Raw genomic sequence first — 26567 nt, forward strand, 5'->3', positions numbered from 1 at the left:
CCCCACCTCTTATGGAGCTGCAAGCTCGCTTGACAAGTATCAACATCTTCAGACTTTAAAAGTCTAATCTCAGTCAGTAATGATGCTGCTGTTAGTTTGAAATGAGTTACGTGTCAAATACACTATTCTAAGCAAAGCTCCTGCCCTCGTGGTGTGGATGGGGAGCGCTGGTCCGTAAGTAGTAAAGGGCTTCCCCTCGGAGCAAAGAAATAGCAGCTGCGTTTCATAATTCTTCCCTGAGTGCTGGTTCAGTTTTAGCTGAGAGCTTTTTTCTACCATCCATGTGTTGTCTGACTGACTTTTTCATCTTCCCCCCAATTGTGGGTGGTAGTTTCCTCTTTTCCTGTTATCTCTGACCGTATGCAGGTGTGGGTGTTGAATGAAATCTCTAGAGAATGAAATAACAGATTTATAATTCCATAACATTTAAAAAGGAGATGCTTGGACCTCCTAGACAGGAGAATTCTAGGCTGAGCAATTCGTTCTGTCAGTCACTTCGTGAAATAATTGTTGCCTCTCTAAAAAGCAGAGGTCTCCACTGGCTGTGAGAGCATAAAGGCAATGGCACCAAAATTCACTCATAACAACAGTTATGCACCTGAATGTGCACGTTTACAAATGATCCTCATATTTCAAGCTAGGGACCCGAGCTTGTCTTCTGCCTTCCTGCGGTGCTTTTGTGGAAATGTGCCCTACCAATGTGCAGGGACAGTGATTAGGTGAACGGTTGGGCATCGAGTCAGTCATCAGCAAGTTTGCAGATGACACTAAGCTGGGGGCAGATGTGGCTGGGCTGGAGGGCAGAAGGGCTCTGCAGCAGGACCTTGACCACCTGCACAGATGGGCAGAGTCCAAGGGGATGGAGTTCAATAGCTCCAAGTGTAGGGTGCTGCACTTTGGCCACAACAACCCCATGCAGAGATACAGGCTGGGGTCTGAGTGGCTGGAGATCAGCCAGACAGAAAGGGATCTGGGGGTGCTGATTGATACCCACTTGAACATGAGCCAGCAGTGTGCCCAGGTGGCCAAGAGAGCCAGTGGCATCCTGGCCTGCATCAGGAATGGTGTGGTCAGCAGGAGCAGGGAGGTCATTCTGCCCCTGTGCTCTGCACTGGTTAGACCACACCTTGAGTCCTGTGTTCAGTTCTGGGCCCCCCAGTTTAGGAGGGACATTGAGATGCTTGAGCGTGTCCAGAGAAGGGCGACGAGGCTGGGGAGAGGCCTTGAGCACAGCCCTACGAGGAGAGGCTGAGGGAGCTGGGATTGGTTAGCCTGGAGAAGAGGAGGCTCAGGGGTGACCTTATTGCTGTCTACAACTACCTGAGGGGTGGTTGTGGCCAGGAGGACGTTGCTCTCTTCTCTCAGGTGTCCAGCACCAGAACGAGAGGACACAGCCTCAGGCTGCACCAGGGGAGATTTAGGCTGGAGGTGAGGAGAAAGTTCTTCACTGAGAGAGTCATTGGACACTGGAATGGGCTGCCCGGGGAGGTGGTGGAGTCGCCGTCCCTGGAGCTGTTCAAGGCAGGACTGGACGTGGCACTTGGTGCCATGGTCTAGCCTTGAGCTGTGTGGTAAAGGGTTGGACTTGATGATCTGTGAGGTCTCTTCCAACCCTGATGATACTGTGATACTGTGGTTTATTAGTACGTTGCAATGCTTTGAAGTCACCACCAGTCAGAAAACAGGATGTGTGACAAAGAAAGATTTTGGAGTAGTAAGGGAACCTCCTTCTGGAGTGTGTTCCCAGAAGAGTATTTTTGGTATAAACGCCAGGACGGGTGCATAGAAACTCTGTGGGTTTAGGATACTTAGATTGCATTTCATTTGATTGATGTCAAGTGAATGCTTCAATTTTCTACTCTCCATCGGTGGTGGGACTGCAGTTAATTTGAGATGTGTTCCGTATGAAGTGCAGCATTGAAAGCAAAGTTCCTACCTCTTGGATTAATGAGCCTGATACTGGTTCTCTGGTAAAAGGTCTGAATATCAGTTTCAGTGATTTAAAATGTTTTGATTTTTTTTCCTTCTACCTGCAAATGAAATAAGACTGCTACAAAAACTCAGGACAGAGATCGTGCTTTTGAAAGAATAGAATGAGACTCGTAATGCTCCACAGGTCTTGTTACAAAAAATTGAATATTCTATTTTACATCTATCAACATTAGCAAGTCAATTCTCCTCTGTTAAGGAAATAAAGGAATTGCTTGGAGAAAATGATGGACTGGAAGCGAAATTAGTGCAAAAAACCCCAACCGGGGTAATTTAATTCCTGCTCGTTGCTGCTGTTGGTTCTTTCGGAAGGTTGAGAAAAGGCTGGCAGGGTTCTAAACAGCGTATTCCGATATCAAGATCTCGTATTACCATGGAAAGTCTGAGCAAGGCGTCTGAGGGCTGTGCAGGGTGGCTGCAGTGCCGAGAGGAGGCTGCGGGCGCCGCTGTTGACCGAAGAGGAGCCAGAGGAAGCCGGAGCGCTGCAGGCAGCCCCGCCCGCTGCATCCCGGCTCCATGGCTGACTGTCTCTGCGTCCGGGCAGGCTGCGAGCATCCCCGCGGTGCGTAGCCGAGCTGCAGGGAGCCGGAGGGACCCGGCGGTAGCGGGTGGCAGCGGACAGACGGAGCCGTAGCTGTAGGAGGATTTGGATCCGGTGCGGTGGTGCGGCGGCCGAGATGCCTACGGCAGGGAGGCGGCGGTCACGGGCCCTGCTGTGCTGCGTTCTGCTGTCGGCTTGGGAGGCGGCGTGGGGGCAGCTGCGCTACTCGGTGCCCGAGGAGATGCCCAAGGGCTCCTTCGTGGGAGACGTGGCTAAGGACTTGGGACTGCAGATGACGGCGCTTAGCGACGGCGGAGTCCGCCTTGTGTCGGAAGGTAGGACGCAGTATTTCCTCCTGCACGGCAAAACGGGACATTTGGTTACGGCCGAGAGGATAGACAGAGAGCAGCTGTGCGAGAGCGAGCAGCAGTGCGTGCTGCGGTGCGAGCTGATAGCGGACGGGAACATGCAGGTTTACAGAATCGCAGTGGAAATCACGGACATTAACGACAACTCTCCAAGCTTTAAGGATGCGGAGCTGGAGGAGAGAATAATCGAAACGAGAGCCCTAGGATCTCGGTTTCCCCTGCCTGAGGCTCACGACCCGGATTCGGGGCCGAATTCCCTGCTGAGCTACGAGCTGAGCGGTGACGAGCACTTCTCTCTGGCCGTGCAGGAGGGCCCTGGCGGAGATCGGCGACCCGAGCTGGTGCTGGCCAAGGCACTGGACAGAGAAGTAGCGGCGTTTCACGATCTGGTGCTGAGAGCGAGGGACGGCGGAGAGCCGATACGAACGGGCACGGCACGGATCCGCGTGGTGGTGCTGGACGCGAATGACAACGCACCCGTGTTCAGCCAGGCAGAGTACACAGTGCGTGTGCCCGAAGACCTGCCCTTGGGCTCTGCCCTCATCACGGTCACAGCCACTGACACCGACGAAGGGCTGAACGGGCACGTGAAATACTCGTTGAGGAAAATCACAGAGAAAGCATCGAAGCTGTTTGAACTGGACTCTGAGACTGGAGTAATCACATTAGTGCGGCCCCTGGACTTCGAGGAAGGAGACTCCTACGAGCTGGAGGTGCAGGCACGAGACGGAGGAGAGCTTTTCGACACTGCCAAAGTTGTGGTCACCGTGACCGATGTGAATGACCACGCACCTCATATTTTGGTGCGTTCCACACTAACTGAAATTCCTGAGGATATCCAATTAGGGACGGTGGTAGCCCTGCTGCACGTGCAGGACCGGGACTCGGGGACAAACGGCCAGGTGCGGTGCTCTCTGGACGCAGGAGTCCCGTTCCGACTGGAAAAGTCCTTTGAAGATTACTACCGAGTGGTGACGACGAAGGAGTTGGACCGAGAGGAAGTAGCGGAGTACAACGTCACAGTGAGGGCTGCCGACGGCGGGACGCCGCCGCTGTGGAGCAGCACGGTGCTGACACTCAGGGTGCTGGACGTTAACGACAACGCACCGGTGTTCAGCGAGGCGAGCTACAGCGCCCGGCTGGCCGAGAACAACGCGGCGGGCGCGCTGGTGCTGACGGTGCGGGCGAGGGACGCGGACTGGGGGCAGAACGCGCGCGTGCGGTACCGGCTGGGCGAGGGGCGGGTGCGGGACGTGCCGCTGTCGTCGTACGTGTCGGTGCAGGCGGAGACGGGCGCGCTGTACGCGCTGCGCTCCTTCGACTACGAGGAGGTGCGCGAGGTGGGGCTGTGGGTGGTGGCGGAGGACGGCGGCTCCCCGGCGCTGAGCAGCAACGTGTCGGTGCGGATCGTGATCGTGGACGAGAACGACAACGCGCCACAGGTGCTGTACCCAGCGCCGGCGCCCGTGTCCGGGGCCGGTGTCCGTGGCTGGTCGGGCGTGGAGCTGGCGGCGCGGTCGGCGGAGCCCGGGTCGCTGGTGGCCAAGGTGGTGGCGGTGGACGCGGACGCGGGTCAGAACGCGTGGCTGTCGTACGAGCTGGCCAAGGCGACGGAGCCGGGGCTGTTCCGCGTCGGGCTGCACAGCGGCGAGGTGCGCACTGCGCGCTTCCCGCTGTCCCGCGACGCGGCCCGGCAGAGCCTGGTGGTGCTGGTGAAGGACCACGGGCGGCCGGCGCTGTCTGCCACGGCCACGCTGACGGTGGTGCTGGCTGAGAGCGTGGCCGAGATGCTGGCCGAGGTGGGCAGTGCGGCGGCAGCGGTGCCGGGCGAGCCAGCGGGCAGCCTGACGCGCTGGCTGGTGCTGGCCGTGGCAGCTGTCTCCTGCCTCTTCCTCGCCTTCCTGCTATTGCTGCTGGCTCTGCGCCTGCGGCGTTGGCGCCGCTCGCAGCTACCTCCGCCGGCGGGCGGGGTCTTGCGTGGAGTCCCGGCCACGCACTTCGTGGGTATCGACGGCGTCCGCGCCTTCCTGCGCTCCTACTCGCACGAAGTGTCTCTCACTGCCGACTCGCGCAAGAGCCAGCTCCGCTTGTCTCCCGGCAGCTGCTGTGACACTCTCCCTGCCCGCCCTCAGCCCGACGAGCCTGTGCTGCTTATCGGGGACGATCCTGCCGGCGCTCACGCACACGACACCGACACTGACCGGGTGAGTGCCTTTCCATGCTGCTGGTTGGTGTTCCTCTGTGCTCTTTTCCCACCCTGCTCTGGCTGCTTCCTGACAGGGAAGGTAAAGTTTCCTTTGGCACTTTGTTGGCTGCTGCTGCTTCTTGCTGCCGCAGGTGACTGTGGGATGGTGTCTCGGTGTGACAGTTATGGGAGGTAAAGGGTTAGAGAAGTGTAGCGAGGATGCTGTGTGTGAGGAGGTACTAGTGGAGATATGGCATGTGTTTTGCTAATTTTCAAAGTTCCTTGTTGTTGTGGACTACATTAAATGAGTCTGGAGGTGTCATGTATTTCTGGATAGCGTCTAGCTCAGCATATGAATGGTCAAGTTGTGGATTCATGAGTTATTTCCTGCTTCCAGTTCCTGAACCTAATCCTGCAGTCCATGTTAAGCCTTTAGCATCAGCTATATTCTAACTTGCCCAACATGCATTAAAGTATCTTTGAGGTGATACTTGGATGACAGTTTATTGCACAGAGGCTGAAAGAGTACACGTTCTACTTTCTCAGAAGACCAAATCTGAGAAAGAGGCCCATGAGAAGATGTTTACACAAAGAATTGTTGAGATCTTATGGCTATTTCTTGAAAATAATCATCCTACCACGTAGCACAGGGAGGCCATTCCCACAGTGAAGGCCAAGAAGATTGCCTGGTGAGTTTCCCTGACAGGACTTCACCTTCTAATGCCTTTTGTCTTGCTTCTCTGCTCACAGTTTGTTTGCCTTTTCTTGGTTTCCTGCCTGTGTAGGTTTAGTTGTAATTAGCAGAGGAACGTTGTTTAGCAGTGAGCTGTGTGCTAGTGCCTACAGCTTCAGCAGGTGTGGAAGGCAGGAGATGTGAGTGTTTTCCATTTGTTCTGTTATTGCTGGGGAGAATAGATGCAGCCATGGCCATTGCAACAGTGTCATCTCTGTGGAACAGTGCATGTGACCAAACAGGGAAGAGATTTCCCCTAACCCATTGGTTTGATGACACATTCTTTGTTTGATGACTGCTCCTCTTTTATTTGTGAGCTCCAGCATCTTCCTGTTTCTCCTCAGGATGTTGAAGGGAACAGTGTATCTCTTTTCTTGGTGTGATCATGGTGAATTATCCTTTCACCATAATTTTGCCAACTATGATGAGTCAGAAGCCAACTTACAAGATGTGTAATGCTGGAGAGAAGACATGATGGAGAGATGTCTTGGTGGGCAGTGGGGCATAGAACGACAGATGACCATTTCTCTTATTTCCATGTCTGCCTGATGAGCACCATGAGGTTTTGGTTTATTCTGATCAGGAAGTTTGGCTCAATAACCTCTTACTCCACTTGATCCATTAATTTCTGTGTTTTTCTGGTTCTTACCTCACTTGTTGTCATTGGCTGCAGCTTGGCCTCAGGGTGTGTGACCACGTGGGGTATGCCACATCTGTGCCATTTGTCTGAGTGCAGGGAAAGTTTCCATGCACAGCTGTTTACAGCTGTGAAGAGAAAGGTACTGATGGAGATACATTCTCAGGGTGTGTTGCTGGCCTACAGAAAAGGAGTCTGTGCAGGTGTCTTACTTTTCAATGTCATTTTGTTCAGGCTCCAGCTGACCAAGTTGTGAGTTCATCACTTTACTTTCCAGCTGCATGATGATTCCTGTGAATGGTAGGTCTAGGGCATAGATGCAAATGTTGTCTCAATGTGGTGGTACAACATGTCTTCCAAGCTGCCCTTGTGCTGAAGAAAGCTGATTTTGCCTTTCAGTAGATACTTGGATGATCTGGACTTTAAATGACCTGCAATAGCTTATGGCCTTCTGTACATTCCAGGGTTCTTTGAGTTGTATGGGAGGAGTGGGTAACCTATTCTGTTACCTGGGATGTTAACAGTTTACTGTATCTGTCTGTGGAAGCAGCTTTGCTGTTGTCTGAGGTTTGGGCAGATTTAAGTGCTGTTCTTGTACAGAGACAGGGCAGATGGAAGAGTTCTGTGTAGTACAATGTGAAAATAGCTAAAAGGAAGTTGTAAAAGTTGAGTTTGTCCTAGTTCTTAGATGAGGTTCTGTCTATTTTCCTTGGCTGATTATACAAAGGTAAGTGTGTCTGTGGTATGAGGTCATGACTGAGCCTCCTGTAGACCTACCAAGCTAACACATTTCTTGTGTACTTGCTAGAGTTGACAGTATCAGAAGTGTTAAGCAATGATTCCTTCATTACCTAAGCTTTTACATGTCTGCCTTGTGTTTTTTTTTTTCTGTCCAGGTCTAAGGGTGAGCCTAAGCTGTCACTTAATGTTGTGCTCTTCTATTGAGACTTGCCAAAAGTATTGGTTATTTTCTGTGACTTTGAAGCAGGCAAGTGGGTGTGTCAATGTGTTTCTTGGTTTGGTTCCATGCCTGGTGGTAAGGCCTGTGACACTCTTGCTTTGAGCTTTGATTCTCTGTCATGAAAGATACAGACAGTCCTTCAGCAATGAAGTGTTTGTTCAATAACTGGGTATGTGGAATTTTGATGCATGGATGGAAAAGCTTAACATTCCTGTGGGAAACCTTATTGCCCCACATTATCTCCCTGTAATACTGTGATGTGGAATTTCTTCATAGTCCTACTCAGAGTTTCTTGGTGCCTTTGCTGAAAGGTCATTGCTCATTTCCCACATGTCTAGAGAGTGCTTTTGCATTTGAAGCTTTGAGTGTTGTTTTGCATCAGAAACTTATATGCCCTTATTTGCCTTAGCTTGAGAAAGATGACAATGAAAAGATACTTGCATTTATTACATCATCTTTTCATCAAATGATCAGGCTACAGAGTAGAAAAAACTGCTGAGTGTTGATGATTGCTTCCTAGAATATCTCCTTACTTCCAGAAGATGACTTCAGGGTTGCATTTGTGCTTGAAACCTCAGTGGTTGTCAGGGATGAATTTCAAGAGTTGTGGTGAAGACCAAGAACAATACCTGGTGAATATCTCTTATAGCATTTGATCTTACTGGTAAAATTGGTTTCTCTTCTCTTTTCTTTTCTCTTCTCATCTCTTCTCTCTTTTCTCTTCTCATCTCTTCTCTCTTTTCTCTTCTCATCTCTTCTCTCTTCTCATCTCTTCTCTCTTCTCTCTTCTCTCTTCTCTCTTCTCTCTTCATAACTTTATCTTCATGCAACCATGTGTTGTATGATGCTGCCATCTGCTCATCCTCTAGCTTTTGTAAAAGGCAGGAGGAATGAGGTTATGTTTCTGTTCTGGGTTTGGTATGGGGAGGAAACAAAAGCATGAATTTAGCAGGTGACATGTCTGCGGAACACTTACCTGTGATAAGAGAGAGAAAGAGATTCCCCCATAAGATGATGCCCTTTTACTTCTGACAAATATTAATGGCTTCAGAATTTTGTAGAGCAGGCACAGGTACCTCCCTTCTTGGTGTGATCATAGAGCATTATGCTCCTGTGTTATGTTTCTGCCAGTTCTAAGGGTAAGAAGCAAACCTGAAAGTCCTGTAGGGTTGGAGAGAAGACCTGGGGAGTATCTTGTGGTGGGAAGGCTATACCCCTGCTTGTCATCATCCCCCTTAAGCATTCAGTTCTGGTAGCATGCAAATTTTGCTTTCTCTGCTCCACGACTTTGATCTACAAAAGTTCCACTCATTTCTGTGTAGTTCTACTTCTTCCCTTCTAAGAAAGCACTTTTTGTGAAGAATGTTTCTGGCCATTGAAAGAGGCATAGTGAATGGTCTTTAAAAGTGCTTTTGCACTGAAACTGTTCTTGGGTTCTGTGACAGACTCATGGTGGTCTTGCCAGCCCCTCAATTCTGGAGATGAAAAAAGGGATTTTTTAAATCAGAATCACAACAGAAAAGTTTTTTTCCTGACATCTTTGCATAAAGCAGTATCCATTGCCTTTGGGTACTGCATTTTGATTTACTTAGAGCAGTTTTGGAGCTCTATTTCTTGTGGCTCAAGGAGATGATGTAAAAGAAACTGAGAGCGAATCTCTGTTGAACGCCTTTGGATTCACTTTAAAGAAATGCTTTTGGGGTTCTGGATTCTAGTAAAAGAGAGAGCCCAAAGGCAGGTGTAGCCCCTAAAGTGCCTCCAGAACGCCGCTCCCTTGTGGCGACTACCATCAGGCGGCTGCGGTGGCGTCGCGGCGCCTCCGGGTGCCGCTGTTGCCCAACGCGGAGAACGCTGAAGACACAGCCGGAGCCGCCGCTGCGTCCGGCCCCCGCAAGCTGCTCGTTTGCTCGGCGCCAACCGAGCTGCAGGGACACGGGCAAGAGAGGCGAGAGAAGGCGCAGCTGCGGCTCAGCGGCGTCCGAGCCGGAGCCGAGATCGCTGCACTCGCCTGCCCCTGCACTTGGGACCGAGAGAGGCTGGAGAGAGAGTGCTGCGGCAGGGCTGCGGCGAGAGCTGCACACAATGGCGGGCAGACAGAGCCCGAGGCTGAGCGTGGGGCGGCGGCAGGGAGCGACCGGGCGAGCGCTACTGCTGCCCGCTGTGCTGCTGGGTCTGTGCTGCCGGGCGGCGCCGGAGCCGATCCGCTACTCCATCCCCGAGGAGCTGGACAGAGGCTCGCTGGTGGGGCCGCTGGCGCGGGACCTGGGGCTGAGCCCGGCCGAGCTGCCGGCACGCAAGCTGCGCCTTAGTGCCGAGAAGCAATACTTCGGCGTGAGCGCGGACACCGGCAACCTGTACGTGAGTGAGAGACTGGACCGGGAGGGGATGTGCGGCAAGACACTGACCTGTTCCGTCAGCTTCGAGGCGCTGGTGCATGACCCGCTCAACGTTTTCCGCGTCGAGGTGGACATCCAGGACATCAACGACAACGCCCCGCGATTTCCTAAAGACAACATCCCCTTCGACATTGTTGAATCCACACCTCCCGGCGCCCGCTTTGTCGTGGGTGCTGCCGAAGACGCAGACGTGGGCAGTAACTCCCTGCAGGGCTACGAGCTGGAGACTAACAAGTATTTTGAGGTGGAGGTGAAGGAGAAGCAGGACGGCAGCAAGTTCGCGGAGCTGGTGCTACGCCGACCGCTGGACCGGGAGAGCGAACAGAGCCTGCGTATGGTGCTGACAGCTCTGGACGGAGGCGACCCGCCCCGCAGTGGCACCGCCCAACTCTGCATCAACGTTACCGACGCAAACGACAACCCGCCCGTGTTTGCGCAGGACCGGTACCGGGTGAGCCTGCGGGAGGACGCGCCTCCGGGGACAATGGTACTAAACGTCTCAGCCTCCGACGCTGATGCTGGAACTAACTCCCTCATAACCTACGGCTTCGGGAAAACCTCAGCCAAGGTACTTCATAAGGTCTTGATGGACGCAGAGAGCGGGATCATCACGCTGCAGGAAGCACTGGATTTCGAAGAGACTCCAAGCTACACGCTGCTGATAGAGGCAAGGGACGGAGGTGGTCTGGTGGCGCATTGTGAAGTTGAGTTGGATGTTCTGGACGTGAATGACAACGCGCCCGAAGTTATACTGAATTCGGTGTCGAGCCCGGTGCCCGAGGACACTCCTGTTGGTACAGTAGTAGCGCTGGTGAAAGTGCGGGACCGGGACTCCGGGGAGAATGGTCAGGTGCGGTGCGAGCTGTCGGGAGAGGCGCCGCTGTCGCTCGTGGCATTATCGGGAGGCTCGTACAAGGTGGTGACGGCGAGCGCGCTGGACCGGGAGCAGGCAGCCGAGCACCGCGTGACGCTGGTGGCCAGGGACCGGGGCAGCCCGGCGCTGTCGAGCAGCGCTGAGCTGGTGCTGGAGGTGTCGGACGTGAACGACAACGCACCGGTGTTCGAGGAGGAGGTCTACAGCGCTTATGTGGAGGAGAACAACGCGGCAGGAGCGCAGGTGCTGCGCGTGCGGGCTCGGGACGCGGACGCGGGCGCCAACGGGCGCGTCAGCTACTGGCTGGAGGGAGGCAGCGCAGGCGAGGCGCCACCGCCCGTGTCCGTGGAGGCGCGGAGCGGCGCCGTGTACGCGCAGCGCTCCTTCGACTACGAGCAGTGCCGCGAGTTCGCGGTGGCGGTAAGGGCGCAGGACGGCGGAGTGCCGGCGCGCAGCTCCACGGCCACGGTGCGCATCTTCGTGCTGGACCGCAACGACAACGCGCCGCGGGTGCTCTGGCCGACGACAGCAGCGGCGTCAGGAGGCGAAACGCCGCCGTTCGAGGTGGTGCCGCGCTCGGCAGAGGCCGGCTACCTGGTGGCCAAGGTGGTGGCGGTGGACGCGGACGCGGGGCGCAACGCGTGGCTGTCGTACGAGCTGGTGCAGGCGGCGGAGCCGGCGCTCTTCCGCCTGGGGCTGCACAGCGGCGAGGTGCGCACGGCGCGGGCCGTGTCGGAGCGCGACGCGGGCAAGCAGCGGCTGGTGGCGCTGGTGAAGGACCACGGGCAGCCGGCGCTGTCGGCCACGGCCACGCTGCACGTGGTGCTGGCCGAGAGCTTGCAGGAGGCGCTGCCGGAGCTGAGCGAGCGCCCGGCGGGCGTGGAGTCGCCGGCGGAGCTGCAGTTCTACCTGGTGCTGGCGCTGGCGCTGCTCTCGGCGCTCTTCCTGCTCAGCCTGCTGCTGGCCCTGCTGGCGCGGCTGCGGAGGGCCGGGCCGCCGCCCGTGCTGCGCTGCCTGGGCGCGCAGCGCTTCTCTCTGGCCAGTGCCGCCTTCCCGGCCGACTTCTGCGAGGGCACCTTGCCCTACTCCTACAACCTGTGCGTGGCGCCGGGACGCGCCCTGACCGAGGCTGCTTTGCTGCCTCCTCCTCTGCCCAGCCTGCCCGCGGACGAACTGCTCGTCGAGGAGCCCTGTGGAAAGCCCAGCTCGAATAACACTGCTGGAGCGGGAGAACCTCCTGTGGACCCCGGCGTGCCGCAGGTCTGTTATTCATAGTGCTCTCCTTTCCGGGTCTCCGTTCTCTTTAGTTTTAGCTTTGCGTTTATGTGGATTGGGAGTGATGGTGTGTGTCACTGTGAAAGAAGGAATGTTGGAAGGAAAGTGTTATCCCCCTTGCAGTCGCAGCAGAGAAGTAGGGGCAGAGAGGTAGAGGCTCTTCCATTGTCACACGTTCAGCTGAATGTTCTGTCTATAACTCTACATCGTTTACAGTGAGTGCTGTTAGTAATGATTCTACGTAACGGTTTGAGTCAGTAATGCATGCAGTAAATTAATGGCGAAGAGGAAAAGTATTATGATGCCTTCTGAAAAATTGCTTTTGGCTTTTGTTGACCTTTTCCCTTCATGATGGTTGGCTCTGTTTTGTTTGTGGGTTATGTTGGTTTTGTTTGTTAATTTGTTGTTTTACCAAACTGTGTTCTGGAACCTCCTGGAAAGGTGGGTCCGAGGTTCTTTCTTCTCAAAGGAAAGTTTTCTTCATGAAAGTTGCCTGTTGTTCCGACTTAGTGAACATTCCTCCCGAGTGCTGATGTATCTCATAGTGTCATCACATCATTTGCAGAAGGCTGATTCAGAAATAGCAGAATTAATGGGAAGAAGAAATTTGAGCCAAACGTTTGCATGCTCTTTCTGCAATTATTCTTGCTTTGTTTTACCCCGAGTGGTATTTCCCCTTTTTTAGCCTTTCTTGATCTGTGCTTCATATACATGAAGGTGCTGAATGGTATTTCATTGAAAAAGAGGCAGTAATTCAGTCCCTCTTATTTCTCACTCTCATCTCCATATTGCTAGATTAGGCTATAGAGTGGGATCAGGCTGACCAGATGTCTCTGAGTTTATGCTTGCACTTACAGAGGCATTTTCCCTGCATGGAATCGAGCTGATGATTTTGGCCAAAGTTAGTGTAGATGCTTCCCATCTGCTGGATAATTGTAGTGCAACCAGTGCATCAGAGGAACTTCCTCCTGTGCTGTGTTCGCTGGAGGGTCTTCATGGAAGGGCTGCCACAGCCCACGTTGGTGCTTCAGCAAGGCTATGTCCTCAGAAGGTGTACGGGCTTAGATTCTTCCTTTCACTAGACTGACTACAACAACTTCAGCCTATAACTGTCTAAGCTCTATCAGTGATGTTGTAGTTAATATGAAGTGTGTTCCGTACGAACTGCTGTGTTTAAAGCAAGGTGTCTGATGCTTTGATGAATGAGGGTGATACCGTTGGTTGTCTGGGGGAGGGTAAAATCAGTATTTCAGACACGGGTTTGTATTGCTGCCTGTACATGATTGGTACCAAAAATCATAACGGAGAGTGCGCTTTTGGACCGATGGGGAATGGCATGTAACGTGTTTGCATTTCGTGTTCCGAAAAATAGATATTTTCCGTTCCACAGATAGCCTTTAGGATGTAATTTTCCCAGTTCTAGGGAAGAAAAATAATTGCTAAAGATGCACAAAAGGGAAAAAAAAAAACCCAAACAACAAAAAAATGTGATGGAGGTTGCGCTTTCGGACTGTTGAGAAAAGGCTATCAGGATTCTAATTACCATATTCCTATTACAAGATCCGGTATTGCCATTTAGATGAGCAAAGCATCTGCCGGAACCGCCGCGTAGCTGCAGTGCCGGGAGGAGGCTGCGGGCGCCGCTGTTGACCGAGCAGGAGCCGGAGGAAGTCGCAGAGCCGCAGGCAGCCCCGCCCGCTGCAGCCTGACTCGCTCGCTGGCTGTGTCTCTGCCCGAGCGCTCTGCGAAAGATCCGCGGTGGAGAGCCGCAATACAGTGAGCCAGAAGCGGCACTGGAAAGACGGAGTCGTAGATAGAGGAGGATCTGGATCCGTGGCAGCGGTGCGGCGGCGGCGATGTGCGCGGCGGGGATGAGCTGGAACGGGCCGGCGCGGGCCCTGCTGTGCTGCGTTCTGCTGTGGGCATGGGAAGCGGCGTGGGGGCAGCTGCGCTACTCAGTCCCCGAGGAAATGCCCAAGGGCTCTTTCGTGGGTGATGCGGCAAAAGACCTGGGCCTGCAGATGACGGCGAGCCGGGACTTCAGCATTGTAGATAGAGGTAGGACGCAGTATTTCTCTCTGCACGGCAAAACGGGACATTTGGTGACGGCCGAGAGGATAGACAGAGAGCAGCTGTGCGAGAGTGAGCAGCAGTGCGTGCTGCGGTGCGAGCTGATAGTGGAGGGGGAAATGAAAGTGTACGGAGTCGAAGTGGAAATCAGGGACATTAATGATAACGCTCCGGGTTTCAAGGATGTTGAGCTGGAGGAGAGAATGAGTGAGACAACCCCTCTTGGTTCACGATTTCCCCTGGTCGAGGCTCATGACCCGGACTCGGGACCGAATTCCCTGCTGAGCTACGAGCTGAGCGGTGACGAGCACTTCTCGCTGGCCGTGCAGGCGGGCCCTGGCGGAGATCGGCGACCCGAGCTGGTGCTGGCCAAGGCGCTGGACAGAGAAGAAGCGGCGTTTCACGATCTGGTGCTGAGAGCGAGGGACGGCGGAGAGCCGTCGCGGACGGGCACGGCCCGGATCCGCGTGGTGGTGCTGGACGCGAATGACAACGCGCCCGTGTTCAGCCAGGCTGAGTACACAGTGCGTGTGCCCGAGGACGTGCCTATCGGCTCCACCCTCGTTACCGTCACAGCCACCGACCCCGACGAGGCACTCTATGGAGACGTGAAATACTCGTTGAAGAAAATTACAGAGAAAGCCTCGAAGCTTTTCGACTTGGACTCTGTGACGGGAGCGATCAGGCTGGTGAGGAGCCTGGACTTCGAGGAAGGAAATTCCTACGAACTGGAGGTGCAGGCACGGGACGGCGGCGGCCTTTCTGATACGGCGAAAATCGGGATCACAGTAACAGACATAAACGACAACCATCCTGAATTGACAGTGACATCTCAGCTGAAAGAGATCTCTGAGGACGCTCCGCAGGGAACGGTAGTGGCCCTGCTGTACGTGCAGGACGGGGACTCGGGGGTCAACGGCCAGGTGCGGTGCTCTCTAGATGCAGGTGTCCCATTCCGCCTGGAGAAGTCGTTTGATGATTACTACCGAGTGGTGACGACGAAGGAGCTGGACATGGAGGAGATCTCGGAGTACAACGTCACAGTGAGGGCTGCCGACGGCGGGTCTCCGTCTCTATGGAGCAGCACGGTGCTGAACCTTAGGGTGCTGGACGTTAACGACAACGCACCGGTGTTCAGCGAGGCGAGCTACAGCGCCCGGCTGGCCGAGAACAACGCGGCGGGCGCGCTGGTGCTGACGGTGCGGGCGAGGGACGCGGACTGGGGGCAGAACGCGCGCGTGCGGTACCGGCTGGGCGAGGGGCGGGTGCGGGACGTGCCGCTGTCGTCGTACGTGTCGGTGCAGGCGGAGACGGGCGCGCTGTACGCGCTGCGCTCCTTCGACTACGAGGAGGTGCGCGAGGTGGGGCTGTGGGTGGTGGCGGAGGACGGCGGCTCCCCGGCGCTGAGCAGCAACGTGTCGGTGCGGATCGTGATCGTGGACGAGAACGACAACGCGCCGCAGGTGCTGTACCCAGCGCCGGCGCCCGTGTCCGGGGCCGGTGTCCGTGGCTGGTCGGGGGTAGAGCTGGCACCGCGGTCGGCGGAGCCCGGGTCGCTGGTGGCCAAGGTGGTGGCGGTGGACGCGGACGCGGGTCAGAACGCGTGGCTGTCGTACGAGCTGGCCAAGGCGACGGAGCCGGGGCTGTTCCGCGTCGGGCTGCACAGCGGCGAGGTGCGCACTGCGCGCTTCCCGCTGGCCCGCGACGCGGCCCGGCAGAGCCTGGTGGTGCTGGTGAAGGACCACGGGCGGCCGGCGCTGTCTGCCACGGCCACGCTGACGGTGGTGCTGGCCGAGAGCGTGGCCGAGATGCTGGCCGAGGTGGGCAGTGCGGCGGCAGCAGTGCCGGGCGAGCCAGCGGGCAGCCTGACGCGCTGGCTGGTGCTGGCCGTGGCAGCTGTCTCCTGCCTCTTCCTCGCCTTCCTGCTATTGCTGCTGGCTCTGCGCCTGCGGCAGTGGCGCCGCTCGCAGCTGCCTCCGCCGGCGGGCGGGGTCTTACGCGGCGTCCCGGCCACGCACTTCGTGGGTATCGACGGCGTCCGCGCCTTCCTGCGCTCCTACTCGCACGAAGTGTCTCTCACTGCCGACTCCCGCAAGAGCCAGCTCCACTTGTCTCCTGGCAGCTGCTGCGACACCCTTCCGGCGCGTCCACTGCCCGACGAGCCCGCGCCGCTGCTCGGGGAGGACCCTGCTGGCATCCGCCCACAGGACGCTGACTCTGCCCCGGTGAGTGTCTGCTCCCACATGTCTGCCCTTGCGGTCGGTTGCTGTTTCTCTGCTATCCCTCCCCTCCCTGCTCTGGCTGCTGCCAAGTCAGGGTTCCTGACAAGGAAGGCGAAGTCTTCTGGAGCATCATGCTGGCTCCTGCCGGCAGGTGACCGTGGGATGGTGTCTCAATGTGATATCTGCCGAGGGAGGAAGGAAGAGTGACAGAGTCTCTAGACTTTGGTTAGAGCGGACCTTTGTGCTTTTATCTCAGACCAAATCGTCTTCTCTTGGGTTCCGTGATTTATATAGTCCCGGGTTTCCTGTCAGTTTGAGCTCTGCTGAAGGGAAGCGTTTGTGGTATTATCAGTAGAAGTTAGCAGTATGGGCACAGTCAGACATTTTCCCAGGAGCACATTTACTTGGATGGGAGGAGATTGCCTTGAATCAGAATGGTTTTGCTATATGGTATGTACAGTAGAGCCGTTTATAGTTGTTACTTCTCTCAACCTCTCTCTTTCTCCATAATCAGACAGCAAAGTGATGTCATATTTCTCCATGCTTTGAGCTTTTTGCATCCGATGTAGAAAACTTCCTTTTTTTTTTTTTATTTTACACCTTATTTCTTTTTCTTCTTAGAAGCCCTGTGAGCTGAAAATCGTACCTGCCTTCTTAGCACAAGCTTTATATAGATAGGTTTATGTGAAGTCTGTGGTGATTTTGAAGATAAATAGTTCAGTCTAAACCTTCCTTGATGCCTTTTGCTTGAGATTTCACCTTGCAACTTGCGAGGGCTTGGAGAGGTGGCTGAGGAGCTGTTGAAAAGCCCAAGAGAACTTCTTGTTCCTTTCCCATGGGAGCTTTGGGAAGAGCAAAGTGCATAGTTGCTATTTATTAAATATCTGAATTATGTACCTCGTCTAAGTGTTGTCTTCTAGAAGAAATCACTTTGTTTCTGCTTGCATTACCTTTTCACTGTGCTTCTTGTCATGAAAGTGGGTTTTTGTCTCTGATACATCTCACATATTTGGCACTATCCTGTTTATATGGTTCATGTTTACATGAGAGAAGAACTTTTACACACATATTTCCTCCAAGTGTTACTGGAAGAAATGCTCTTAATTGTTAGATGGTGAAGAGTAAGATATTATCCAGGGTCAGGTGAAGTTCTAAGCAGTTTTTCTTTTGATGGAGCCTTTCTGAAAATGTTGAAAATTAATAACATGAGTAATGAGAAGAGTATTAAGGGTGCTGTGTGTGAGGAGTTACTAGTGGAGGTGTTACTAGTGGAGATGTGGCATGTGTTGTGTTAATACCCAGAGTTCGTTGCTGTGGACTACATCAAACGAGCCTGGAGGTGTCACTTTTTTTATAGTGTTTAGCTTGGGATGTGACTGGCCAGGTTGTGGGCTCTGTGATGGTTTGGGCTCTTACCCGCCCCCCCACACTTTTGGAATTGCCCCAGCTAACTAAGAAAGGCCTCCAGGAATATAAATGAAGCTATTTATTGTACAGCAGCAAATATACATGCAGCTATTTACAATATATACAGTTATACACAGAAATATACAAAGGATAAACAATACAGAAACACAACTCCCCTCCCAGAAACCTGAGTCCCCAGGAGGGGCTCTCAAACCACCCCAACACCTTCCCTGGCCCCTCTCAACCTTACCCTAGTTCCCAGGAAGAATAGAGATGCAGCCAAGAGGTTAAGAAGGAAGGTTAGTGGGAGTGGGGTTAAGGAGATGTGACCAGGTCTGAAGGCAAAGGCAGAATGAAAGACAAAATGGAGAATGTTATCAAATGTTTACTTCTTCTTCCCAGAACTCTCAGCGAGACTGTGAGAGAAGTTGACACCACAATTGTTTTCCTTTTCACAGCCCATTCTCTAGTTCTTTTCACCAAAGCATTCCAGCTTGCTTCAAACTAGCACAGGCTCATATGTATGGTTTCCTGTTTCTGCTTCCTGAACATAAACCTGATGTCCACATTCGGTCTTCAGCATCATCTATCTCCAACTTGCCCAACGTGCCTTAAAGTATCTTTGAGGTGATGCTTAAATGACAGTTTATGGCTTCTAGCTTATGCACAGAAGCTGAAACAGAATGTGTTCTACTTCCTCAGAAGACCAAGTCTGAGAAAGAGGCCCATGAGAAGGTGTTTACACTTGGGGCAGGGGATGAGCAGGTTACAGAGTAGAAAAGAATTGTTGAGGTCTTATGGCTATTTCTTGAAAAGAATCATCCTACCACGTAGCACAGGGAGGCCATTCCCACAGTGAAGGCCAAGAAGATTGCCTGGTGAGTTTCCCTGACAGGACTTCACCTTCTAATGCCTTTTGCCTTGCTTCTCTGCTCACAGTTTGTTTGCCTTTTCTTGGTTTCCTGCCTGTGTAGGTTTAGTTGTAATTAGCAGAGGAATGTTGTTTAGCAGTGAGCTGTGTGCTAGTGCCTCCAGCTTCAGCAGGTGTGGAAGGCAGGAGATGTGAGTGTTTTCCATGTGTTCTGTTATTGCTGGGGAGAATAGATGCAACCATGGCCATTGCAACAGTGTCATCTCTGTGGAACAGTGCATGTGACCAAACAGGGAAGAGATTCCCCCTAACCCATTGGTTTGATGACACATTTCCTGTTGGATGACTCCTCCTTTTTCATTGACTCTGCTTATTATTTGTGTGCCTTATCATCTTCCTGTTTCTCCTCAGAATGATGAAGGGAACAGTGTATCTCTCTCCTTGGTGTGATCATGGTGAATCACCCTTTCATGATAATTTTGCCAACTATGAGAAGTTAGAAGCCAACTTCCAAGAAGGACATTGAGATGCTTGAACATGTCCAGAGAAGGGCAACGAGACTGGTGAGAGGCCTCGAGCACAGGCCCTATGAGGAGAGGCTGAGGGAGCTGGGATTGGTTAGCCTGGAGAGGAGGAGGCTCAGGGGAGATCTTATTGCTGTCTACAACTACCTGAGGGGAGGTTGTGGCCAGCAGGAGGTTGCTCTCTTCTCTCAGGTGGCCAGCACCAGAACGAGAGGACACAGCCTCAGGCTGTGCCAGGGGAGATTTAGGCTGGAGGTGAGGAGAAAGTTCTTCCCTGAGAGAGTCATTGGACACTGGAATGGGCTGCCCGGGGAGGTGGTGGAGTCGCCGTCCCTGGAGCTGTTCAAGGCAGGACTGGACGTGGCACTTGGTGCCATGGTCTGGCCTTGAGCTCTGTGGTAAACAGGTTGGACTTGATGATCTATGAGGTCTCTTCCAACCTTGGTGATACTGTGATACTGTGATGTGTAATGCTGGTGGAGATGTCTTGGTGGGCAGTGGGGCATAGAATGACAGATGACCATTTCTCCTATTTCCATGTTATTACATAGCTGTCTGCCTGATGAGCACCATGAGCTTTCAGTTTATTCTGATCAGGAAGTTTGGCTCAATAACCTCTTACTCCACTTGATCCATTCATTTCTGTGTTTTTCTGGTTCTTTACCTCACTTGTTGCCATTGGCTGCAACTTGACCTCAAGGTGTGTGACCACGTGGGGTATGCCACATCTGTGCCATTTGTCTGAGTGCAGGAAAAGTTTCCATACACAGCTGTTTACAGCTGTGAAGAGAAAGGTACTGATGGTGATACTGCTTTGTCCATTCTCAGGGTGTGTTGCTGGCCTACAGAAAAGGAGTCTGTGCAGGTGTCTGCTTTTCAATATCACTACACTCAGGCTCCATCTGACCAAGTTGTGAGTTCATCACTTTACTTTCCAGCTGCATGATGATTCCTGTGAATGGTAGGTCTAGGGCATAGATGCAAATGTTGTCCCAATGTGATGGTACAACATGCCTTCCAAGCTGCCCTTGTGCTGAAGAAAGCTGATTTTGCCTTTCAGTAGATACTTGGATGATCTGGACTGTAAGTGACCTGCAATATAGCTTATGGCATTCTGTACCTTTTAGAGTTCTTCAAATTGTATGGAAGGAGTGCAAATGTCTCTTCATGCACCTGTGCTGTTACCTGGGGTCCAAAAACATTTCTGTCAGTAGTGTTTGTTTTCCGAGGCAGATTGAAGAGCTCTTCTTGTACAGAGACAGGGCACGTGGAAAAGTTCTCTGTGTGGAAATGGCTAAAAGGAAGTTGTAAAAGTTGAGTTTGTCCTAGCTGTTAGGTGAGGTTCCATGTATTTTCCTTCCTTGATTATACAAAGATAACAACTGTGTCTGTGGTGTGAGGTACTGAGTCCTGTGGATTACTTATTGTACAGACACTTTTCTTGTGTACTTGCTAGAGTTGACAGTATCAGAAGTGTTAACCAATTATTCCTTCATTTCTTGAGCTTTTGCATTCTTGCCTTGTGTTTTCTCTGTCCAGGTCTAGGGTTGGGCCTAAGATGTCACTTAATGTTGTGCTCTTGTATTGAGACTTGTATTGGTTATTTTCTGTGACTTCAAATCAGGCAAGAGGGTGAGTTGATGTGTGTCTTGGTTTGGTTCCATGCCTGGTGGTAAGGCCTATGACACTCTTGCTTTGAGCTTTGATTCTCTGTCATGGAAGATACAGAGAGTCCTTCAGCAATGAAGTGTTTGTTCAATAACTGGGTATGTAGAATGTTGGTGCATGGGTGGAAAAGCTTATCATTCCTGTGGGAAACCTTATTTCCTCACATTATCTCCCTGTAATACTGTGATGTGGAGTTTCTTCATAGTCCTAGTCAGAGTTTCTTGGTGCCTTTGCTGAAGGTCATTGTTCATTTCCCACATTTCTAGGGAGTGCTTTTGCATTTGAAGCTTTGAGTGTTGTTTTGCATCAGAAACTTATATGCCCTTATTTGCCTTAGCTTGAGAAAGATGACAATGAAAAGATACTTGCATTTATTACATCATATTTGCATCCAATGACCAGGCAACAAAGTAGAAAAACTGCTGAGAGTTGATGATTGCTTCCTAGAATGTGTCCTTACTTCCAGAAGATGACTTCAGGGTTGCATTTGTGCTTGAAACCTCAGTGGCTGTCAGGGATGAATTTCAAGAGTTATGGTGAAGACCAAGAACAATACCTGGTGAATATCTCTTATAGCATTTGATCTTCTTACTGGTAAAATTGGTTTCTCTTCTCTGATCTCTTCATAACTTTATCTTCATGCAACCATGTGTTGTATGATGCTGCCATCTGCTCATCCTCCAGCTTTTGTAAAAGGCAGGAGGAATGAGGTTATGTTTGTGTTCTGGGTTTGGTATGGGGAGGAGATGAAAGCATGACTTTAGCAGAAGTGACATGTCTGTGGAACACTACCTGTGATAAGAGAGAGAAAGAGATTCCCCCATAAGATGATCCTCTTTTGCTTCTGGCATATATTAATGGCTTCAGAATTTTGTAGAGCAGGCACAGGTACATCCCTCCTTGGTGTGATCATAGAGCATTATGCTCCTGTGTTATGTTTCTGCCAGTTCTAAGGGTAAGAAGCAAACCTGAAAGTCCTGTAGGGTTGGAGAGAAGACCTGGGGAATATCTTGTGGTGGGAAGGCTATACCCCTGCTTGTCATCATCCCCCTTAAGCATCCAGTTCTGGTAGCATGCAAATTTTGCTTTCTCTGCTCCACGACTTTGATCTACAAAAGTTCCACTCATTTCTGTGTAGTTCTACTTCTTCCCTTCTAAGAAAGCACTTTTTGTGAAGAATGTTTCTGGCCATTGAAAGAGGCATAGTGAATGATCTTTAAAAGTGCTTTTGCACTCAAAGTACTTTTTTTGGTTCTGTGACAGACTCATGGTGGTCTTGCACACTGTCAGCCCTTCAATTCTGGAGATGAAAAAGGGCAATTTTTTGAATCAGAATCACAACAGAAAAGGTTTTTTCCTGTCATCTTTGCATAAAGCATTATCCATTGCCTTTGGGTACTGCATTTTGATTTACTTAGAGCAGTTTTGGAGCTCTATTTCTTGTGGCTCAAGGAGATGATGTAAAAGAACCTGAGAGCGGATCTCTGTTGAACGCCTTTGGATTCACATTAAAGAAATGCTTTTGGGGTTCTGGATTCTAATAAAACAGAGAGCCCAAAGGCAGGTGTAGCCCCTAAAGTGCCTCCAGAACGCCGCTCCCCTGTGGCTACTGCCATCAGGCGGCTGCGGTGGCGTCGCGGCGCCTCCGGGTGCCGCTGTTGCCCAACGCGGAGCGGCGCTGAAGACACAGCCGGAGCCGCCGCTGCGTCCGGCCCCCGCAAGCTGCTCGTTTGCTCGGTGCCAACCGAGCTGCAGGGACACGGGCAAGAGAGGCGAGAGAAGGCGCAGCTGCGGCTCAGCGGCGTCCGAGCCGGAGCCGAGATCGCTGCACTCGCCTGCCCCTGCGCTCGGGACCGAGAGAGGCTGGAGAGAGAGTGCTGCGGCAGGGCTGCGGCGAGAGCTGCACACAATGGCGGGCAGGCAGAGCCCGAGGCTGAGCGTGGGGCGGCGGCAGGGAGCGACCGGGCGAGCGCTACTGCTGCCCGCTGTGCTGCTGGGTCTGTGCTGCCGGGCGGCGCCGGAGCCGATCCGCTACTCCATCCCCGAGGAGCTGGACAGAGGCTCGCTGGTGGGGCCGCTGGCGCGGGACCTGGGGCTGAGCCCGGCCGAGCTGCCGGCACGCAAGCTGCGCCTTAGTGCCGAGAAGCAATACTTCGGCGTGAGCGCGGACACCGGCAACCTGTACGTGAGTGAGAGACTGGACCGGGAGGGGATGTGCGGCAAGACACTGACCTGTTCCGTCAGCTTCGAGGCGCTGGTGCATGATCCGCTTAACGTTTTCCGCGTCGAGGTGGACATCCAGGACATCAACGACAACGCCCCGCGATTCCTGAGAGACAATTTCCATCTGGAAATCAACGAGTTGACTTCTCCCGGCGCCCGATTTTCCGTGGGAGCAGCCGGAGATGAGGACGTTGGCAGCAACTCCCTGCAGAGGTACGAGCTGGAGACTAACAAGTATTTTGAGGTGGAGGTGAAGGAGAAGCAGGACGGCAGCAAGTTCGCGGAGCTGGTGCTACGCCGAGCGCTAGATCGGGAGAGCGAACAGAGCCTGCGTAAGGTGCTGACGGCGCTGGACGGCGGCGACCCGCCCCGCAGTGGCACCGCCCAGCTCTACATCAATGTTACCGATGCGAACGACAACGCTCCCGTGTTCGCGCAGGACCGGTACCGCGTGAGCCTGCGGGAGGACGCGCCTCCGGGGACAATGATACTAAACGTCTCAGCCACCGACGCTGATGCTGGACCTAACTCCCTCATCACGTACGGCTTTGGGGAAATGCCGGCCAAAGTCCTTAAGAAATTCGTGGTGGACGCTGAGAGAGGGATAATCACGGTGCAGGAAGCGCTGGACTTCGAAGAGACTCGAAGCTACACGTTGCTGGTGGAGGCAAGGGACGGGGGCGGTCTGGTGACGCATTGTGAAGTTGAGTTGGAAATGCTGGATGTAAACGACAACGCGCCCGAAGTGGTAATATCTTCGGTGTCAAGCCCGGTGCCCGAGGACGCTCCTGTCGGCACTGTAGTGGCCCTGGTTAAAGTGCGCGACCGTGACTCGGGAGAAAACGGTCAGGTGCGGTGCGAGCTGTCGGGAGAGGCGCCGCTGTCGCTCGTGGCATTGTCAGGAGGCTCGTACAAGGTGGTGACGGCGAGCGCGCTGGACCGGGAGCAGGCAGCCGAGCACCGCGTGACGCTGGTGGCCAGGGACCGGGGCAGCCCGGCGCTATCGAGCAGCGCTGAGCTGGTGCTGGAAGTGTCGGACGTGAACGACAACGCACCGGTGTTCGAGGAGGAGGTCTACAGCGCCTACGTGGAGGAGAACAACGCGGCGGGAGCGCAGGTGCTGCGTGTGCTGGCTCGGGACGCGGACGCGGGCGCCAACGGGCGCGTCAGCTACTGGCTGGAGGGAGGCAGCGCAGGCGAGGCGCCACCGCCGGTGTCCGTGGAGGCGCGGAGCGGCGCCGTGTACGCGCAGCGCTCCTTCGACTACGAGCAGTGCCGCGAGTTTGCGGTGGCGGTAAGGGCGCAGGACGGCGGGGTGCCGGCGCGCAGCTCCACGGCCACGGTGCGCATCTTCGTGCTGGACCGCAACGACAACGCGCCGCGGGTGCTCTGGCCGACGACAGCAGCGGCGGCAGGAGGCGAAACGCCGCCGTTCGAGGTGGTGCCGCGCTCGGCAGAGGCCGGCTACCTGGTGGCCAAGGTGGTGGCGGTGGACGCGGACGCGGGGCGCAACGCGTGGCTGTCGTACGAGCTGGTGCAGGCGGCGGAGCCGGCGCTCTTCCGCCTGGGGCTGCACAGCGGCGAGGTGCGCACGGCGCGGGCCGTGTCGGAGCGCGACGCGGGCAAGCAGCGGCTGGTGGCGCTGGTGAAGGACCACGGGCAGCCGGCGCTGTCGGCCACGGCCACGCTGCACGTGGTGCTGGCCGAGAGCTTGCAGGAGGCGCTGCCGGAGCTGAGCGAGCGCCCGGCGGGCGTGGAGTCGCCGGCGGAGCTGCAGTTCTACCTGGTGCTGGCGCTGGCGCTGCTCTCGGCGCTCTTCCTGCTCAGCCTGCTGCTGGCCCTGCTGGCGCGGCTGCGGAGGGCCGGGCCGCCGCCCGTGCTGCGCTGCCTGGGCGCGCAGCGCTTCTCTCTGGCCAGTGCCGCCTTCCCGGCCGACTTCTGCGAGGGCACCTTGCCCTACTCCTACAACCTGTGCGTGGCGCCGGGACGCGCCCTGACCGATGCCGCCTGGCTGCCTCCCCCTCTGCCCAGTTCGCCTGCGGAAGATCTGCCTGGCGGGGAATCCTGTGGAAAGCCGAGCTCGAATAGCACTACTGAAGCAGGAGACCCCTCTGTCGACCCCGACGTGCCGCAGGTCGGTAAGCTTCAGCGCTGTTCTTTTTTACCGTCCTTGGTTTCCGTCCACCTTTCCATTTGCTTTACACTAGGGTTGTGTGGATGGGGAGTGATGGAGCGTGTCACGCTGAAGAAAGGCGTGTAGTAAGGAGGGGTTTGTCCCCCTTGCAGTCGCGGCAGAGAGTTAGAGGTTCTTCCATTGTCATAGATTGAATGTTTTGTCTACAACTCTGCGCTGTTTTTAGTAAACGCTGTAGGTAGCGGAAAACACGATGTACACTTCGTGCTAGGGATTTTCCCTTCCTGGAACGTTGCTTTTTTTGTGTGTGAAAAATTACTTGTTCCTCCTAGATGAAAGAGTAAGATGCATTGGTTGGAGTCAGCAACATACGCGGTGAAATAATGGCGAAGAGAAGGGTCTAGGCTCCTTTATTCATGTAGAAACGCTATGCTTTGTTCCGACTTGGCACTGAGAGAGACACATGTGTACTGTCACATCATCTGCAGAAGGCTGCTTCTGAAGTAGCAGAATGTTGACTCGGACGTAAGGACTGCGTGTTCTTTCTGCAATTGTTCTTGCTTTGTTTTTCCCCGGGTGGTAATTCCTGTTTCTAAGCCTTTCCACTTCTGTGTTTCATATATTGTAAGGGGCCTGAGTTCACTGAAAAAAAGAGACACTAGTTCAGGCCCTCTTTATTTCCCATTCTCTTTTCCCAAAGACAGATCCTTGCATCCGGTAAAACATATTAACAGGGGAATCATAAATGGAGGCATTCGGCCCCTCAGCCGCTTTTGCAACTGTTGCTGTACCTGCCTCTCTAACAGCTAACTGTAACTAGCCTCTAACTATTTCGATAATGACTCTACTACGACAAGCAAACCAGTAATTACAGCAATTAGGCACTTTGCCCATCCCCGTTTGCCAATGATCCTTCATTGTTCAGGCTAAGCAACGTTGTTTTGGTGAAGAGGTGACCTACTAAAGCGAAAATTAAACAAATACTTTATTATCACGTTGCTATCTTTTACACTTTGACTTATGGCAAAAGAAAAGCCCATTCATAGTCGTTCGGGTTGTCTAATCATTTGTTTAGTTGTAAAAATCTACAAGCCCTCAACGTTCATGTGGGCAATCACCCGTTAAAGTCCATTTAACGTTTCTTTCTCACTGTTAGCTACACCAGATTTTCCAGAGATGTCGAAATTTCTGTGACTTCGGAGAAGCATTCAATTGCTGTCGTCCAACTTAAAAATGGTGCCCAGGACAGACGAATATTGGGGAAAGAAAGTTCGCATGTCGTGTTATACGGATGGAATTACCCCCGTATTGCTAGAGTAGTCTAGAGAGTGGGAGCAGCCCGGCCAGATGTTCCTGATTTTGTTCTGGTTGTACTTACGGAGGCATTTCCCCTGCATTTTGCATGGAATCGAGCAGATTATTTTGGCCAAAGTTAGTGCAGACGCTTCCTGCCTGCTGAGTAGTTGTGGTACAATAAGTGCGGTGGAGG

The 26567-nt window shown here is 53.5% G+C and overlaps 2 protein-coding genes and 1 long non-coding RNA gene across 12 annotated transcripts in view; 2 read left to right on the forward strand and 1 right to left on the reverse strand.

Moving 5' to 3' along the window:
• Positions 1-26567, forward strand: part of LOC135185089 (protocadherin gamma-A4-like) — a 223480-nt gene that overhangs the window by 87963 nt on the left and 108950 nt on the right. Inside the window, exons 1-2 of one of the 10 annotated variants that reach the window (XM_064161451.1) lie at positions 22107-25078; positions 25411-26072. The exons of 6 other annotated variants lie outside the window; for them this stretch is intronic. In XM_064161451.1, the coding sequence (XP_064017521.1) occupies positions 22631-25078; positions 25411-25422 (2460 nt within the window). In that variant the 5' untranslated portion in view covers positions 22107-22630 and the 3' untranslated portion in view covers positions 25423-26072. Of the gene's footprint in view, positions 1-2407; positions 5103-9717; positions 11945-22106; positions 25079-25410; positions 26073-26567 lie in introns of those variants that run through there. 3 more of the 10 variants (XM_064161446.1, XM_064161448.1, XM_064161436.1) reach the window with 3 other exon arrangements.
• On the forward strand, positions 13629-16458 carry LOC135185457 (protocadherin gamma-A10-like). The gene has a single exon (XM_064162226.1). It carries the CDS (start codon positions 13816-13818, stop codon positions 16456-16458), a length of 2643 nt encoding a protein of 880 aa, XP_064018296.1. The 5' UTR covers positions 13629-13815.
• On the reverse strand, positions 21070-23044 carry LOC135185090 (uncharacterized). Its single transcript, XR_010306353.1, has 2 exons — positions 22954-23044; positions 21070-21513 (listed from the first exon to the last, which is right to left on the reverse strand). It is a non-coding gene; the product is annotated as an uncharacterized LOC135185090 (long non-coding RNA).

Source organism: Pogoniulus pusillus, chromosome 22 (assembly GCF_015220805.1).
Source record: "Pogoniulus pusillus isolate bPogPus1 chromosome 22, bPogPus1.pri, whole genome shotgun sequence".
Taxonomy (NCBI): domain Eukaryota; kingdom Metazoa; phylum Chordata; class Aves; order Piciformes; family Lybiidae; genus Pogoniulus; species Pogoniulus pusillus.